This window comes from Psammomys obesus, unplaced genomic scaffold (assembly GCF_907164565.1).
Source record: "Psammomys obesus unplaced genomic scaffold, mPsaObe1.curated_primary_1811, whole genome shotgun sequence".
Classification (NCBI taxonomy): domain Eukaryota; kingdom Metazoa; phylum Chordata; class Mammalia; order Rodentia; family Muridae; genus Psammomys; species Psammomys obesus.
Genome location: NW_026590503.1, coordinates 2,745,142 through 2,762,956, shown reverse-complemented (window position 1 = coordinate 2,762,956; position 17,815 = coordinate 2,745,142). Strand labels below are relative to the sequence as shown.

Below are 17,815 nucleotides of genomic sequence, written 5' to 3'. Positions count from 1 at the left end.
ACACACACACACACACACACACACACACACACACACACACACACACATATATATTCACATAGCTAATTACTAGGCAAGGTAGTACATGCCTGTCATGTCAGCACTCAGAAGGGTAAAGAAAGAGGATTAAAGATTCAAGGTCCACCTGGATCTCATCATGGGATTTTACCTTCAAAATAAAACAAACAAAAGCCTAACCAAAAACCAAAAAAAAAAAAAAAAAAAAAGGAAAAAAAAAAAACAAACCAAACCAAAAAAAAAAAAAACCAGTAGCACCCTAAAACAAGGACCTTCCAAGGCATGCCACATTACCCCAGTTTTATAGGTTCACCGATGTTCACTGCCAAGTCACAGGACAAAGTAGTGGGCACACGGCTGGCCGGTGAGGCTCTGGGTAGGGTCCCACAAAAAGGCAGGGTCAGCGTGGGTGCAGAGATGCCTCTGCGAGGCAGCAGGGGCAGTGAGTCCTGCTGTTCTTGCATCTGTGCATGTGAGTCTGTTTCAGCTGCGTCATGTTCGTGCTCATTCCTGGGTACACAGAGCAAACACCGGCTGCCAGCGAGCATGTCCTCAAGGTGGCAGTCATGTTGAGACCTCTCTATTCAGTGCCACAAGTTCACATTTTTCTGTGATTTTATCTGGTCATTTATCAAGTTAAAATGCTTCTGAGCTTGATGCCAGGCTTCCTAGTGCTGTGTGGAGCAAACTCACAAGTCTCCAATGTTCCACTCAGGCTGAGTTTGATGCCGTTCACTCACCAGTGTAGACTGAACAGGTGCGTTTGAACAGACATGTACACAAAGGAAGGTCCCTGTGCTCACCATACTGTGGCCAGAGCTCCAGGAACCTGAGCATATTGCCTGGGATGGCCTCTCTGCTTGTGTTCCCTGTGTCCCATGATGTCAGAGGACACAACCTCCAGGGGAGTTGACTGCTGTGGACTCGGTGTCATCTTCTAACAGCTCTGGGTGTGGCTGCTACAGCTAAGCATCATTCTCAACATCAGAAGAACTCTAGACTCAAGTGTTCTGACTCTACCACAGGTTAATCAGTCATCCATCATCTGGGTAAAGATCCATAAGAATCACCCCAAGGCTTCCCAGAGCGGATGAGCCAGCTGGGAAGCCAAGAATCCTCTGTGGTAACTCACACTCCATTTAAGCACTGGATAGCAAATGTTGTGGGTAAAGTACTTCCTGGAAGGTGTTAGAAAAGAGACTTTATCATTATTGGTGCTTACTCAAGTAGACATGACAAGAACTGAGTGAGTCCACCGAGAGGTGATTGAAGGTGACATGGTGAACAAGGAGAATGTCCCTGTAGGAGAACTGATGTGAATGAAGCCACTTGGTCCTTGGGGGCTGGGAGGGTGCTAACTGGGCTCCATCTAAGAGCTGGAAGCGAGAGTCTGTGGACAAGGCACAAGTGGGGACAGTGTGCTGACCTGAGCCAGGCAATGGCAGCCACCCCAGCGCCCTGTCAATACCACAGTGGCTTCTGGGTTCTTGGACAGGAAAGCTGAACACAGAAATTTCTCATTTTTTTTTCATGCAGGAAGATAGATTTGGACTAGATGACAGTATGGAAATGTAATGCCAGACTTTCTAGGGGTTTTAACAGAACCTGGGCTCTCGGTGTTTATGCCATAAGAGCCAGGAGTGTGGCACTCCTCAGAGAAGATAACTACTCGGCACAGATCTTACAGAGCCGAAAGTGATGCTGGATTTCTGGGATGGTTGTTATCTGCTCTGCTGTAGTAAGACAGCTCTCACCTCCAGTGTGCTAAAGCCCTGGGCTGCCTGGAGGATGGTGAGTCTGAAATCCAGAGGTTGAGATGAAGCTGTTGTGAGCACAATTCCAAGTGTGAGGCTTAAAGAAAGATTTAGACCCAGCATCTTAGTTTGTGTGACTCTAGACAAGGGCAAAAGGCAACCGTGCCTGTGCTGCGAGGGAGAAGGGAGCAAAGGAGCTGTGCTAGTTTCATTCCTGTGAGCACTTTTATACTCGGTTAGGGTGTGGTGGCTTGCACCTGGGGTGTGGAAGCTCCACAGTAAGGCAGCTGCCCACACCGGGACTCCCTCAGCTGCCTTCTCCCACCACACACTGCTGCTTTCCTCCTTGCTGGTCTGAAGGAACTTGCCTTCAGAATGCACTTAAGATGCCCATTCCATGAGCGCTTTTAGGGTCCTCATTTGTGGGGACGGGTTCACCTAAGAGCAAACCCTACATAGCCAGTCGGAGGCCTGCTACATACATATATTGTGCTCCTACGAGGAGCTTTGCTGGACTAGCCGCTTATTTGCGATAGGTCTATGATGATGGACTCCCTTTTCCCAGAAAGGTTCTAAAAATCTCCCCTGATCTGGGTGACCCCAGATTTTGTAAGAAGTGTCACATAGCCCCCAGGGCAGATTACAAGCCTAACTCTTTCCTGATAAGAAAACTGGTCCAACAAACATTTGGGAATTCCTAGAACTGCCCCACCCTGCTAAAGATCTTAGTCTTCAGCAGTGACCGTCAATTGTATCTGGAGATTCTCACATCTACAGGGTAATTAAGTACTGCATTCTCCTTCTTGTGATAGGACGATGCTACTACATGGAAAATGATACACTGTACCACTACATGCAAATGAAGTATCCCTGACTCCAGCAAATCAAACACATTCACCCTAGAAATCCCTCCTACTGCACAAGGTTGTAAATCTCTGTGCTCCATGATAACCTTCAGCCTTCCACCATGGCTGCCTGAGATTCATCATTTATCCCCTGCCCAGCCTCATCTCACCGGGCCTGCTCTTCAGCTCACTGTGCCTGAGCCTTACCAGGCCTGCAAGCCCATGAAGCATGGGCTTTTGCCCGCACCTCTGCCGTGATTAAGCACAGTAGCTTAACCAAGAGCTGTAACGCTTTGGTATCACCATGGGCTTTGGAAAGCCCGAGTCTCCACTGCCACCACCAATCTCATTCTAGAAGAGCTGAACTGTAACACTCTGTGGGAAACTTTTCCATATCCCAGCCTGGTGCCCAGGCTTCATCCTGAAATAGATGCGGACCTTTGACTCTGTTCTCCATCCAGAAGCTGAGCCACAGGCCCTCGTGGAATGGAGAATGACACTCCTGTATCACCAGGGGTCGACTGATGATCTCAACTGTAAAGTGACACAATTCTTCTCAACCATGTTCAATGTGGCATTTACAAAGCTTCAGGCATTTTGATAATTCCTGCCTAGCAACTCCCTGACAGCAGCTTTTATATTAAGTAGTTCTTCATGATGAGATGAGTCTTCAAGTGGCTCCGACAGTAAGAAGTTTGAAAACACTTCTCCTGCTCTTCTCTTGAGACTAACATCCTTTTCCATAACAATTTCTCCTTTATGGTTGCAGGAAATCCTGTCTCCATTGTCAGGTGTGGGTACTTTTCTTTTGATAAGAGCCTATTCCCAGTGTGTGTGCTAGAGAAAAGTAAAATCAGCAACAGAATGGCTAGAAATGGAAATAGAGCCTAGCATCCAAGAAAAATAGCACCAGGAGCAGCAAAAGGCAAGCTGGGTGCCTCTATCCCCTCGGTGTTCAGGGGCTCACAGCCGTGCAGCTCCCCATGTTGATGCAGAAATGACCTTGTTCCCAAATTATTTCTTCCAGAGTTTTGGGACCAGCAGTGACCTTCAAAGTGAATGCCAATAGCCAAAACATGAGAACTGCAGATGCCACCAAGGCTGCAGGTAAGACTGTTTCATGTGTGTGTTGTTGTCGTGTCTGAGCTGTGAAAGAGAACGGCAGCTTGGCAAAGTGAGGGCTGGTGTCGGTAGCTCCCTGTGAGAAGACGTTTTGCGCCGTGCCAGCTGGGAGCACTCTGGCTTTGCTGCTACCCCCGGAGACCCCTCTCCATCTAGAGGTGTAAGGGACACAGTGACTTCTACACATGTCCAGGGCATCTCTGAGACATCTGCCCTGGTAGACGAGGGACGGCTGTGGGATGTGCTCAGTGATGTCATCGTAAAACATGACTTGCTGGCTGCTTGGAGAAGAGAAGGGAGGTGAACAGTTTGTGCATCTTCCTCAATATGTTCTGACCTACTGGGCACTCCTGTGCGGTGGGCTGTGAATCTTGGTAATTAGGAAGACACAGGTGGCATAACAGTGTTTGGGGCGACTTGCCGGAGGAATGTGTGCCCCATAAGTCTGTTTCTCAGAGGCCAGGCTGAGGACGCAATCCCAGACATGGCAGAGCTCTGGTCTTCTCTAACCGTGTACATTGCTAAGTGTGGGGATTGTTTTTGTTGCTGAGCTGTAAGTAATCTTAGATGCCAGTGTTCCTATTGGCTCTGAAACTGGTGTGCTTCCCTCCCCTCATGACAGCTTCTTTGTCGTGTGATGGAGTAGTATAGGCTGTGCCCTGATCCCATCCAGGAGGGACACTCCCTCCACTTCCTCTGCTTTGAGTGCTTTCAGGCTAACTCACAGGAGACTCCATGTCCCTGGATGCGCTTTGTGTTGTGATCTGAGGGTAGCAGTCTGATTAAAAAGCAGAGTGTTTAGGCTTCAAAAGTTGGCAGAGCTGATTCATAGGGTCATTTCATTGCCTCTTGCCAGTCATGTAGGGCTGGGATGCCATGCGCTGGAGTACTGTGCCATTACCATACTGTGCCAGTGCTGTGGCACAGCTCAGGGGGCGTTCTGAAGATTCTGCCACCGAGAAGACAGGAGTTACATTTCAACAGGTTTGCTCCCATGGAGACTTTAGGCCCCTTCTTCCTTCATGAGCATCTGCTTCACACGAGTGACAGGTGAACACATTTAAGAGCAGCCGGTGGCCATGGAGAGATGCTCCTCTGTCACCAGAGGTCATCTCAGGACAAGAAGTAACACACATGGAAGTGGTCTGGCTAGAACCATAAAGAACCGTGGATGGATCAAGTGGAGTAGCTGTGAATATGGCCAAAATATATTGCATGAAATTCTCAAAGAACCAATAAAATGAAAATCCAGTCCAGTCTGTGCTTTGTAATATGTGACCTTCCACTGCGGAGCAGTCTGTGGCGGACAGCCCTGCTATTTATAAAGCAAAGCATGTTGTTAGCATACTCCTCACAATAGCCTACCTACTGGCTTTCAGGGGAGTGGTTGATTATCTTTGATCGAGTTTCTGGCTATTTCAAATGTGTGCGTGCCGTGTGCTGACTTTTTATCGCGGCAAAAATCATGCAGAAAGTGGAGGGTGGAGTCTTGTATCTCAGCAGCTCTGGGAATGCTGCCTCTGCCAACCTGCCAGGCGCACCTGTGAGATTGCTAAACTGCTGTAGCTGGTCCAGGCCCTGTTTGAACATGTATGAAGCTGTAAGCATGTAAAAATGTGTGTTCCTTTTGTGTTTTTAACAATACCGTGTTATTATGGATGGACTTGAGGCTGTTTGAGAAAACCGGGCTGAGACCTCAGCCCAGTACAGCAAGCACACTACCATCCTCATAGAGCTCTGGTTCCAGGGGGAGCACGGGTGGCTCACTGAGGACTAGCTGTGAGTGTGGATAAAGCAGATTTTTCCTTCAAAATGCATTTCCTTACCCTTTATTATAAAGCCTGACATAGAGCCGTACCAGGGCCGTCAAAAGCTTCCTAATGTCTCGGGCTGGGGCACATACTGGGATGCCATTGGTGCTATGGACAGAAACCTAACAGCGCCTTCTGTAGAAACCCACTGATGGTTTAGTTTGGCTTCTGAGGAACTGGGTGAAGGAAGGCGTAACCCTGGTAACAGAACCTAAGTTTATCGGGCAATTTCTAAAAAGGTGATACAGAAATTAGTGAGTAGATTTCCATTTAATACCATCAAATACCATGTGGTGTTAATACTGAGTGGCAATTGCAAACACTGACATTTAGAATCTCTTCTAGGTCCTAGGTGACTCCCTCTGGGAATTCTGGTTCATTACTTTATTTTCATTCCTATTTTCTTATTGGATTAAGTTATATTACTTATTCAAACATAGTGGGCTTCATTGTATCATCTGCATACATCTCTGTCCTTTGATCACATTCATTCTTTCACCCTCTCCTTTTCTCCTTCCCCACTGCCGTTTTACTTTAACAGTCCTCTTCTATTGGTATAATTTTTCAAAGTACAGATTCTACACACGAGAGGGAACATAGACCCTTTGTCTATTCCAATCTGACTTATTTTCTTACCCACCATGATCTCCAGTCTTACCTATTTTCCTGCAAATGGCTTGATTTTGACTTTGTTTCTGGATGAACGGTCTTCCACTCTGTATGTAAAACACATTCTCCTTGTCTGTGTCTGGAAGTTCTGCCCAGTATGAACCTGGGTGTGAGCAGTGGATTCTGTGACTGTTGAGATAGCGACTCTCATACAGAGACACGTACCCTGTGCTTTGGAGGGTATATGCTGACGCTGGTTGTCACTGTGGCCCTGTGCCCAGTCACTCTGATAACCACAGGAAAGTCTTTCCTTCCTTCCTTTCTTTTGTCACTTTATCCATTTATCCATTGTTACATTTATCCATGTTTTTTTTTATTAGTAGAGACTTTGATGCTATGCATTTTAATTATAATCACCCCTTCCAACTTCTCTTGGATTCACTTTTCCTCACCTACCCGACTTTGTGTTCTGATTCCTCAGAACCTAGCAGATCCACTTTATGCCACCCAGACACCCTTAGGTGTGGGGCCAGCCCTGGAGCAGGTCAGCCTAACAGCTCACACCCTCACCAGAACTGACCCTCCTTTTCCTGGAAGTGGTCGACGGCCAACAGCTTTCCAGCTACGGATAGGACTTTGTAGCGCCTGTTTCCAAAAACAAAATCCTTTCTTGCTCTCACATCACTGGGAGTGTTTTCGTAGCCTTAGTTTCTCATCAACTCTTATATGTCTCTGTTAAAAAAACAAACGGCTTTTGCTCACCTTGTAGAGGCCAGCATCTCTGTTTGCCCGGTCTCTGTGGAGAGTCTACTGAGTAAACTTGCCATTAGGTTACCCATAGTCCCCCTAACATCCTTGTGTTGCCATGCCTTCATTACCTGAAGTCAGGCTCTTCCTACCAAAGTTCTTCTTCCCTCTCAGGAGGCACTGGGGGCCTGTGGTGGGTAATTGCCACTGGGTGTGCCTGGCTCATTTACTGACTCTTTTCTCAGGAGTTGCCTATACTCAACTGCTCTCAGGAGGAAACAATTCAAGACAAGATAAAATTATTTCGAACACTAAACGTTAAAGGGTTTTAAAGCAGAGTGTCAAGGTCTGACTTATAGTTTCAGTTACGTTTTTAAAAAGTTCTTTGATTCATGTTGAGAAAGGCAAGGTGTGAAGGGCCTTTGAGTCTACTGCAGGCAAGATGTAGAAGATGAAGGGAAGATACGGCAGTAATGTGGATGAGGACCAAGAGAGGGGCAAGAAAGGTCCATGATGTGGACGGTGATGCAGATGGGGACAGTTCTGTGAACACAGACGCTCCTGTGGCTGTGGACCGTAAGGAAAATGACATGGATGAAAACTGCAGGCAGAGGCCACAAGAGAGCAGGGCCCTCAGGCTAGAGGTCGGGGCTCTCAGGGTATTACTGCATGGAGTGCAAGGACAGGTTCAAGTCCAACACTTGCTTCCTGATTTGTACCTAAGTAGATATCTGTCGCAGGAAGTGCTTGGGGATGAACACATTGAGCAAAACAGGAATTTGCTTTTGCCCATGTTGCCATTAGGGAAGGACCCAAAAAGGGATGTAGTGTTCCCCGAAAGCTTTGTGCAGAAGCTTGGTCTTCAGCTTGCATTGGTAGTGGGGGGCAGTGAACCTCTCTGAGGTGACCCTAGTGGAAGGGAGCTGGGTCATCATTGGAAGTGATGTTAGGATTCAGTGTCCTTCCTCTTTTTATTTCTCAACTTCCCTGAGGTGAATAGCCTCCTCTGCCATGAGCTCCCACAGGACCATGGTGGCAGACCAAACAACCTTACACCAACCCTTCTGAAACTGTGAGCTGAAACAGACCTTTCCTCCTCTTCAGTGGATTATCTCAAGTGTCTCCGTACAATCACAGAAATCTGACTTGTATAGAACAGTTACATGTGCAAACAGGGGCTCAGTATGGAAAATCAGTTTCTCCCCTGCAGGCCTAGCCTGTTCTGTTAGGCAGGCTCTGCCTGAGGCAGTGTGCTGACAGGCGTTTGATCAACTTGACACAAGCTAGAATCATTTGGGAAGAGAGAAGCTCAATTGAGGAAACACTCCTACCAGACTAGCCTGTAGGCAAGCCTATGGAGCAGTTTCTTGATTAATGATTTGTGTCGGTGGGCCCAGCCTGCTGTGCATGCCTGCCATCCCTGGCTTGGTGGTCCTGGGTTCTATAAGAGAGCAGGCTGAGCAAACTACGAGGAGCAAGCCAGTAAGCAGCACTTCCCCGTGGCCTCTGCATCAGCTCCTGCTTCTAGGTGTATGTCTTGGGGTCTTGCCCTGACTTCTCTGGTGATAGACTACAAGCTGTAAGCTGAAATAATCTCTTTGCTCCTTAAGCTGCTGTTGGCTAGTGTTTTACCAAAGTAGTAGAAACTATCACTAAGACAGGCAGTGACTGAGAAGCATAGCGGTTAGTGACCAGCAGCCCTAGCTCTACCTGTCTTGAAGCCTAAATTCCTCCTCTCCAAGTTTGCGGCTGGGCACCTCTGAACAGCATAGAACTGTGGTGTCAGTGCTATCAGGTAGCACGCAGTGGCTGTTCTGTGGCAATTGCTGGCATTCAGCCCCTTGATGCCCTGCGGATGTTCATTGCCTCTCTGTGAACATCCCTCTTCCCCCCCACCAGCTGTTGTTGTCTCCACTCACTCCCATGACCTAAAGGCCTGAGACTGCCTGGAGAGTGCCTGGCAATAGCTAGGGCCCACTGGCTAGCAGGTGCTCCAGGGAGGTCGTGCTATGGAAGCGACCCTCACCAGCAACAGCAGCGTTAGGGAGTGCCTGCTTCACAGGGCTCTCAGGGAAACCCGTGGCTTCCTCAGCTTGCCTGCCTTTAGCCATGTCAAACCCGCCTTCCGTAGATTGGAGGTACCCCACCTGTCCCCTCGAAGGTCAGTCTTCACCCTCCTCCCTCTCCTACTACACAGAGGGTGTGTCTACTTTCCTTATGGCTGGCACAGAGGTGGAGACGCCTTCACATCTACAGGGGAGTGACTTGTTCTAGAAGCAGGACAAGCACTTCAGTGGCTTCAAGATAAGCCCTGGGGGGGAAGGCAGCACATGAGCCTTCCACACCAGGTCAGTGGCTTGCAGTTCCTCTCAGGCTAGCTTAGCTGGCTGTCTCTGAGAAGGGGATAGCAATGCCTATCAAAAGCCTCCTTTGGAGAGTTCTACAGATGTCAGTTCCCATGGCAACAAGATGAAGAGAAAGGAGAACAGGGAGCTTGCTCTGAAATCTGGCTTCAGCTTCAAGCATGTCATCAAGGGCTTACCTCTGCTCCCCAGCAGGGCAGTGAGCACAGGGGCCTGTGGTGTTCTTAATTACAACCATCACTGACCCATTCCTGGCTCTCTGCTGCTTTCGTCCAGGGTATGTGGGGCCACCTCCGGTTGGACAGGAGGTAACTGGCTCTGGAGACACGGTCGTCTAACTCTGAAAGGCCCAACTCTGCAGCTTTTCTCCCTTAGCCTACCAATGCCTGCCACTATCCCCTCCTCCTAGTGATGGCTGGGGCAACACTGTGAGGGCTCATCCCGGAGGTCAGAGCAGCACAGCTGGGCTCAACTGAGGGCAGGATCCAGAGGGTAGAGATGGCTTGGAAAAGTATCAGAACTGAGAACAGGTGGGCTGGGCAAGTACTCTGAGCATGAGGGACCAGCGGAAGGCCACTTGGTCCTCGAGATGAGCTACTTGGAGAGTAGTCTAGGTGAGCAATGCTGCCATGAACAGATGTTGTGTTGAGCATGCTCAAGGCCAGATACAGTCTCGGGACTTTTGTCTGCATACTGCCCACTGATTCTTCCTGGGATGGGGATACGGCACTGTAATGGCTTGCTTTTGGATGTTTGGCTGAGTGACACGGTGAGGCTGGAACTCCACACAGTCCAGAGTGTGTCTCCAAAAGAAAATGCAAGGGTATAGAGAAATAGTACCATTGCAACCACAGGCAGGCTGTGGTTGGCTGTAGATGGCTGCATTATTGGACCATAGAGCCTGGTACAATGAAGATGTCAGATGCAAACTGGTCAATGAAAGGGCTGCCTGAGTGACAGTTACCCAGACACCATGTCTGGTACCACACAGTGGAGCTACCCAGACACCAAAGGATGAACTACACCAGACCTTCCCTACTTCACAGCTTGGGGTTTTCCTGTGTCCCTTTGCTACAGTCCCCGCCCCCATCAACCTTCCTAACTCTACTCTCTCTGCCTGGGCCACCCTCCTGAAGCCCCTCAGCCAAGAGCCCCTTTCTGTGGACATCCCCCGCTGGGGTCCCATTCTGTAACCCTCCCTCAGCCTAGCTTAGCAGGTTGTCTCTGAGCAGAGAGGAGCACTGTCTGTCAAAAGCCGCCTTTAGGGAGTTCTGCACATGCTGGTCTCCATGGCAACTGGATGTGTCTCCTGGATCAGGACCAGGTAAAGCTGGCCTCATTGTTTCCAGCCCTCTTTGGTGTCCTCACGGTAGCTTCACAGCCACTAAGGCTGCTGAGGTGAAGTTGGGGAGGAGATAGGATTGGGAACCTCTGTTCAAAGCCTCGTCCCACATTTTGGCCACTCGTGCCCTTTTTAAGCTTGACGGTGTCTTCTTTTTGAAACAGGACAAAGGGTGCCCTTCACAAGCTGCTTCAGTGCTGAGCAGCTCAGGAAGGAGCTCTGCTGAGAGCACAATTTAATTCTAAAGGGCTTGGGGAACCGTTGGTTGTTCTAGCTGAGCTAACTTTGGTTACCTGGTGTCCCACGGGACATCCAGAGCCAGAGGATGTAAACCACCACAGAGAGACCATCCATTAGCATGGTTCCCTGCAGGAGGCCACAGTGCCGACGGGGCTCAGAGAATGGCAGTGTGTATCCACTAGTGGGGGGGCCTCATGGCATCACACCCCAACGCGAGACATTCTCCGGGACTTCCCTGTGCGCCAAGCCTGTTGACACTAGGACTTGCATTATGCAGAGTGGGGGGTTGTGAAGATGACACAAAGGCAGTGTCAGCACACGGGATTATCGCGCTGTCTGTGGGCATCTAAGAGGGACAGCTCTGATCCGTGCCATGCCCTGGCTCTGATGAGAAGTGGGTGTAGCTGCTCCTCTTAGGATCTAAAGGCAGTTTGCACTTGAGCAACACCTCATCTCATTTCGCCTGCAAAGGAAGCAAGTTTTCAGTGAGGAATCTTCAGCAAAAGCAATTGCCTGGCTCACTCCCAGAGCACAAAGCAGTAAGAAGCAGCAGTCCCCATCTCCGCGACTCTTGACACCTCTCCCCACTGCTCTTGGCGGCTCAGGCGGCCACCTGTTTTCAGAAGTCAGCTGTGTTTGTGCTCAGAGGGAGGCCGCTGTTTGGATTTGATTGGTTGGTGATGCCCCTAGCATTTGAGCTTTGACACTGGGCATCTGTCCATCTCCTTTTGGGGCTCAATGTTCTGTCGTCACTTGGAAAGTGACACCTGTCTTGCAGGGGTTTCTAGTTCCCTTCTGGTTTGAGAACTAATGACAAATGTACACGTGGGCTGTCCTTAGACCTACGGAGAAAGGCCCCAGTGGGGCAGAGCCCAGCCCACCGTGAAGTGAAGTTCGGAGACTCTGTAGCTGGCCTAGGGGCACTGTCTTGGCTGCCCCTACCCACAGAGGCTCAGTGGTCCCTTCATGGACTCAGCCATGCATCCTTGCATCTGTCCTTGCTGTGGTTTCCAAGCCCCCGGGAGTCTGTTCCTTCCTGTCTCTCTGCTGCTGCTTTCTCCAATTTCACAGTCCAATCCAACTCCGTGGGAGATGTGATCCACAGTTATGAGGGTCTCCCTGACCTCCTCTCAGCCTTTTGTGACCCCTGGCCACACCTCCCCCTTTCTGTCCAGGAAACTGAAAAGCAGGTGATGGTCTTTGGGCTCCCCCAGCAGCCGCTGCCTTAGGAAGTGAGCCCAGCATTCTTGGTCCACCGTCAGCGGTGCTCACGGCTGAGGTAGAGCTTTGAGATTTAACAGGCTAGATGGTCCATGAAGCCAAGAATAGTCACTTCTGGCCAGTCATGGAGAATACCTGACAGAGCTCTTGGAGCATATACAGAACTCGCTGGGGTGTGGAAGAGGCAGGCTAGGGGTGCCCTGTTGTGAAATAGTAAGTGGAGCTGTTCAGGAAGCGGTTGTATTAGATACGGCCTCGAGGATTGTTCTTCGGTGTCCACTTGGCTACGTCTAGAAATGACTAAAACCTACAAACGTCTGGGCACACCTGGGAGGGATTTTTGCTTAACTGAAGTGGGAGGATCCACTTCTCATCCAGATGACCAAGGTGGGAAGATGCACCTCTAACCTGGGCCACGGCATCTGCTGGAAGCCTATGGAAGGGCACGGCAGAAGGAAACTTTTGCTCTCTGCCTGTTCACTCTCACCCTCGACAAGCCCATTCCCTCACTGGCAGCAGAGCCTACTTCTTTGGGATTAGGAAGACCAGCTGAGACATTCAGCCTTGTACAATGAACAGCTACTGAGTTCTTGGACTTTCTTTTAACTTTTTATTGATTCTTTGTGAATTTCAATCACACACCCCAATCCCACTCATTCCCCCACCCCTTTGCACCCACTCTCCACCCTTGCAACCTCCCTCCCTGTAAAAGAAAACAATTTTGTTGTGGAGGCTGCAGAGTATCTGTCACAGTGTGTCTCACAGTGCACCCTTTGTCCACACGTCTTCTCTTGCAAATGTCCAGCGCCGTGAGGATTGGTCGAGTTTGAGGCTCTGGCTCCTGCCCCACCATCACCTGCACCCTCATGGGGTTTCCTCTTGGATACCCTGCTGTTGCCCTGCATCATGGAGGTCCTGCAGCCTTGGATCTGCAGGACTGGCTCCTTCACAGCCTCCAGCAGTTCATAGATGGGGTAAATATTGGAGTGGCCCAACTCAAAGCCCTGGATCTGGGCCTGGGTGGTAGCTGAGCTGGTCAGCTCTCCAGACCTCCCATAAGCACACCACCAGAGCGAGCTCTCCGCCACTGTCCCAGCTTGCTCATCCAATGCCACAGAGCCAGCTCTCCCCCTCGCCTGCCCTCAGGGTGGCATGGGACCTGTGTGTAAACTGAGACAGGAGAAGAAAAGTCTGCGCCTACTTAAGATTAGAAAACTGCAGCAGGATGTTTCCCCAGAAATCCTTTCAGTGAGAGCTCATTCCGCCTGTCTTAAGAAAAGGCTTTCAGGAGCCGAAAGGCCTCTTGGTTTTTTTATTCTAAGACAATGCACATCAAGACAATGGCATTTCCATGCACGAGGTGGTTTCCATTTTTATGTGCAATTGCTCTTATTTTAATAGAAGTCAGATTTCTTTTATCTGTAATTAAATCCGGACTATGGTATTTGTTGAAGGTCCTCATGGATGTTTGATTTTATTATCCTGACACTGAATGTGTAAAATAGTTCTGAGCCTCATGTTGGTAATTTGACTTACCATCACTTTCTGTGAAACCAAATCCCCAAAGGAACAGGTGGCATGGTCTGACTCCGAGTCTCCTACAAACCAGATTCACCCTCAGGCCACAGGGTCCTGGAGTACCATCAGGTGTGTCTACCTTGTAAATCCTCTGCCCCTTCCTATTCTGTGTCGGAGTCCAATGGCCTCTGTGTAAATTTGTGTCCAGCAGTCTGGAGATGACCCAGGCTTTGCAACGATTCCTGTGGACTTGCTGGAAGGATCCTTTCATCCTAAGCCCTGGCATTCATGAAGGGGAGATGCACACACCCCAGACAGAAGCTTGAGGATGTCATGCATGCATCCCCCATTTGCCAGTCAAAACCTCTTTAGAAATGCCGGACTCAGTGGCTATAGATGGCATGGTGTCAACGAGGAACCTTCACACCAGCTTTCCTCTTGTTCTGGACTGCCAGGAGCCTCGCACACAGGCTTCTGCTCACTTGCACAGCCTGTCTCGTGGGAATGTATGGTAGTGAGTATCTGTAACATTTTTTTCCTACTTTCCTTTCTTTTTCTCAACTTGATGCTTTGTTGAGTGTGTACATCAAGGTACACAAATTCCTAAAAGAACCACAGAATCCTTTCTGAGTAGTAGGTGGAGGAGCTGTTTGTCCACTGCCTGAGTTTCAGCCTTTCCCCACTGATATACTGACCCTTGGTCATTGTTCTATTGCCATGAAGAGACATCATGACCAAGGTAACTCTGTGAAAGTAAACATTCAGGGGCTTGCTTATAGTTTCAGAGACTTAGTTCATTAGCATCATGGCAGTAGGCAGGCATGGTGCAGGAGAAGGGGCTGAGGGTTATAACCTGATCCACTAGCAGAGTGAGAGACTACGTATGACATGGGCTTTTGACACCTCAAACCCACTCCCTGTGACACACTACCTCCAACAAGGCCACACCTCCTAATCCTTGTAATCCTTTCAAATAGTGCCACTCCCTGATGACTAAGCATTCAAATATCTGAGCCTATGGGGAACATTCTTATTCCAACCATCACACCCGCTGTCAGCAGCAGCCATGCACATTCTGTGAAAGTCCTCTGGGAGGGAATAGGAAGGGGCAAGTCATTCTGAGTTCACACAGCAGTGTCCTTTCCTGTACCCAAACAAGCATCAACTATCTATCTTCCAGCTGATAACCTTCTGGAAATTACTAAACCAGAACTTCAGGTCTTGCAGAGAAAGAGAGTGGCACTGTGCAAAGAAAAGAGGAGCACTGGCATCCTGCATTCGCCAGGGCCCACATGTCTTCAGTCCAGCCTAGGCAAAGAGCCACAAGAACCAGGGGGTTCACTGCCCAATACAGCCCCCATCCAGGGACTATCAGCACTGCAGCCTCTCAGCTGGCTGCCTTTGGTGTCACTGGAAGCTGGGACAAATGCTTTTATAAGCACCTGTTCCTGTCTTATGTGACTGCCCAGTTCCAGACTCCCAGCTCCTCTATCCTGGCCATCCATATAGATGAGTTCTGAGAGATATCCGGGCAAACTGGCAGTGTGAGGCTCTTTGGGGCTCCTCATATGTGTAGGCTTGAATCACTTTGAACATTTCCTGGTTTGAGTGGAGTGAGGACAGGACCCTAAGCTCCCTGCCTCTGTCTTTTCCAAGTGACACTGAGGGGTTCACACAGGTCTTTCTTTATTTTTCCATGGAGGCTTGTGCTCACTCAGAGCTTTGGCCAATGTGTGTAGATCCCTGCTGTCATGTCCTGACACATGCTGCTCACTAATGGATATGGGGTGGTGGAGGCTCAGACTGTGGTAGTGTGCTCTCTCCTTTTAGAGAGAGCAAAATTACTCTGCTGAGCAGCCACACAACCTCCCCAGAAGTCCCCAAGAATGGGCATATGAGCAGCATCAGGAGAAAGATAGTTTCCATTGGAGGCCAGCTTATTCATGGTTCTGCTCTGAGGTCAGGCCTGAACAGCCTTATATACATGCCCAGCTGAGAATGCCCTCATGCCAGGGCCCCTATGAGTGTGTATTCAAGCATACACAATAGTCGCAGTGTTACTGTTGTCATGGTTACCTCCCAGAGTTGTCCTCACCTTCTTCTGACTTGTTTCTGCCCCACCCCTGAGAAACTTCCAGCCATACACACAAGGCCACAGGGTAGTGAGGCAGGAAGAGCACCCATGTCTTTAGCACAGGCTGGAGTCAGGTGGGATAGAGAGGGATCCTGATCTCTTACGCACAGATCTGGGTAAGTTGAATGTCTTCCCAAACTTCCTCTTCTCTACACCATGCAGGGTGGTGCCCTTCTGGTGTAGCAACAAGTGAGGGGCTGTGCTAGCCAAGGGTTTGGTGCCTGTAGCCATCACTGCTGCTGCCATATTTGTCTGGATGACTTTGTGGCTCAATCATGGGTACTGCATCTGAGCAGGACTCAAGCTCTTTATGCCCTGTTCATAGCTCTCAGGCATGAGGACAATGACTGTTCATGCGAAGCTCCTCCCTGAGTGTGGCACCATGGGGGATGTGCTCCTCCCTGATTGTGGCACAGTGTGGGTGTGCTTCTCTTCCAGCTGGGAGCATCTGTCATCTCGGATCGCTCCATTTTCACCTCCAGTCATTAGCTCCTGTTTCTGCTTGTCAAGACAAGTGGAGCCGGTCACTTCCACATGGAAACACTCTACGCTTGCCGGCTCACGCCTGATAGGCTTCCAGGCCCTGAGCTTATGATGTGATAACAGGTTAACAAACTCCTGAGACTCGACTCCAAGCCCGCTGGTATGACCCCTCAGAAGTCAGGTGTGTCCATAGTGAAAGGTTCTTGGGGCGAGAGTGCAGGCTTTCTGGACACAGAAACAGTCCATGAAGAGACAAAAATAAAACTCGGCTCAGCCTGACTTAGGTACCAGTGCTGGGTTAAACACTTTGAGATTCTGACACCAGTTCATTTACTTTAGCTATATTTAAACACAGCACAATTTTGGGAAAGAGTTTTCTGATAACAATTTTACTCAGTCTCATGAGTGAAACAAAGCTTAAAACATGTTTACATTGAAGCTTTTTACAAAGCACATGTGACCTCTCCCAGAAGAACAGGTACTGTTGACTGAGAAACAGTGCTCAAGATAAAAGTCTAGAGAGAATGGCTACGGGAGGCAGGCTTGTCCTGGCCCTCAGATAGCACAGAAGTCACCTGAGATGTTGTAAGTACATCACTCGTAAGATGGGCTGTATGGTCTTGAAGCGATGCTCAAGGTTTCAGGGGGAAGAATCTCGGATGAAGAAACATAATATTCTGGGGACACAGATGGAGCCTAGCTCAGCAGGCAGCAAAGGATCACAGGTTGTGAACTGCATCTTCCCAGCATCCCAGAGCAGCCAAATATCTCCTCCCTTTGGAGAGATAAGGACCTCTTACCCTCTATATGTTCTGAGATACAGGGCTGTTAGCAAGGGGGCACCCGTTGTCACTTGTATAGCATGAGCACCAGGTGTGCCAGCTAGTACTCTGGCTACCTCTGGCTACCTCTGGCTCTGGGTTTCATCTGTGTTATAGAAAACACATGCCATTCTGGATATCGCTGTGGCCTCTGACCACACTGCAGTCCTGAGCTATGGTGGTAGCTATTCTTGGCTAGAGCTTGACAAATGTTGGTATCAGTTCCTCCTCTGTAGAGGGTCTCACAGCAGGGGTCCCGAATGGCACCCTTGAGGCACATAGCTCCTCATCCCTAGTAAGCACTCAGTGGGAACCAGAGACTGGCATTGCAAAGTATGTGGACCCATGACCTTGGCCTCCTCCTGGCATGCACATCAGCTCTCCTTTGTGCTTAAGTGGGTCCTGGGCCAGCTAAGCACATCAGTAATTGCAGAGGCAGACAGCATATTCTCTGAGTGGAGTGGCTGGGCCCTCTTCCTCCCTCTAATTTGTGACATGATGCCATGGGCAGCCGTGGCCATCTCTGCCCACCCAGCTCAGCCACACTTGCCAAGGAGAAGTGTGAGTGACGGGGAAGCTGTCAGCCTGTCCCGGGTGGGAGAGTGCTCTCCAGTCCACATGATGAAACCACTATGATTTATTTTACTCAGTGGAAGGTCGGTCTGATTTAGGGAAATGTCAGGTTGATAGAATGTTCAGAAAGAAAAGCAGGTTAGAAACACTGGGAACTCAGCCTTCATGCAAGCCTGCTCAGTAAAATGGCCATATATGGAACATGTTACTCAAG

At 49.4% G+C, this 17,815-nt stretch overlaps 1 protein-coding gene across 2 annotated transcripts in view; it reads left to right on the top strand.

The window, feature by feature from the left end:
- Ptprn2 (protein tyrosine phosphatase receptor type N2) overlaps nt 1-17,815 on the top strand; it is a 695,487-nt gene that overhangs the window by 342,276 nt on the left and 335,396 nt on the right. For both annotated transcript variants that reach the window (XM_055607544.1, XM_055607543.1), the window contains exon 11: nt 3,645-3,724. In XM_055607544.1, coding sequence (XP_055463519.1) covers nt 3,645-3,724 — 80 coding nt within the window. The remainder of the gene's footprint in view (nt 1-3,644; nt 3,725-17,815) is intronic.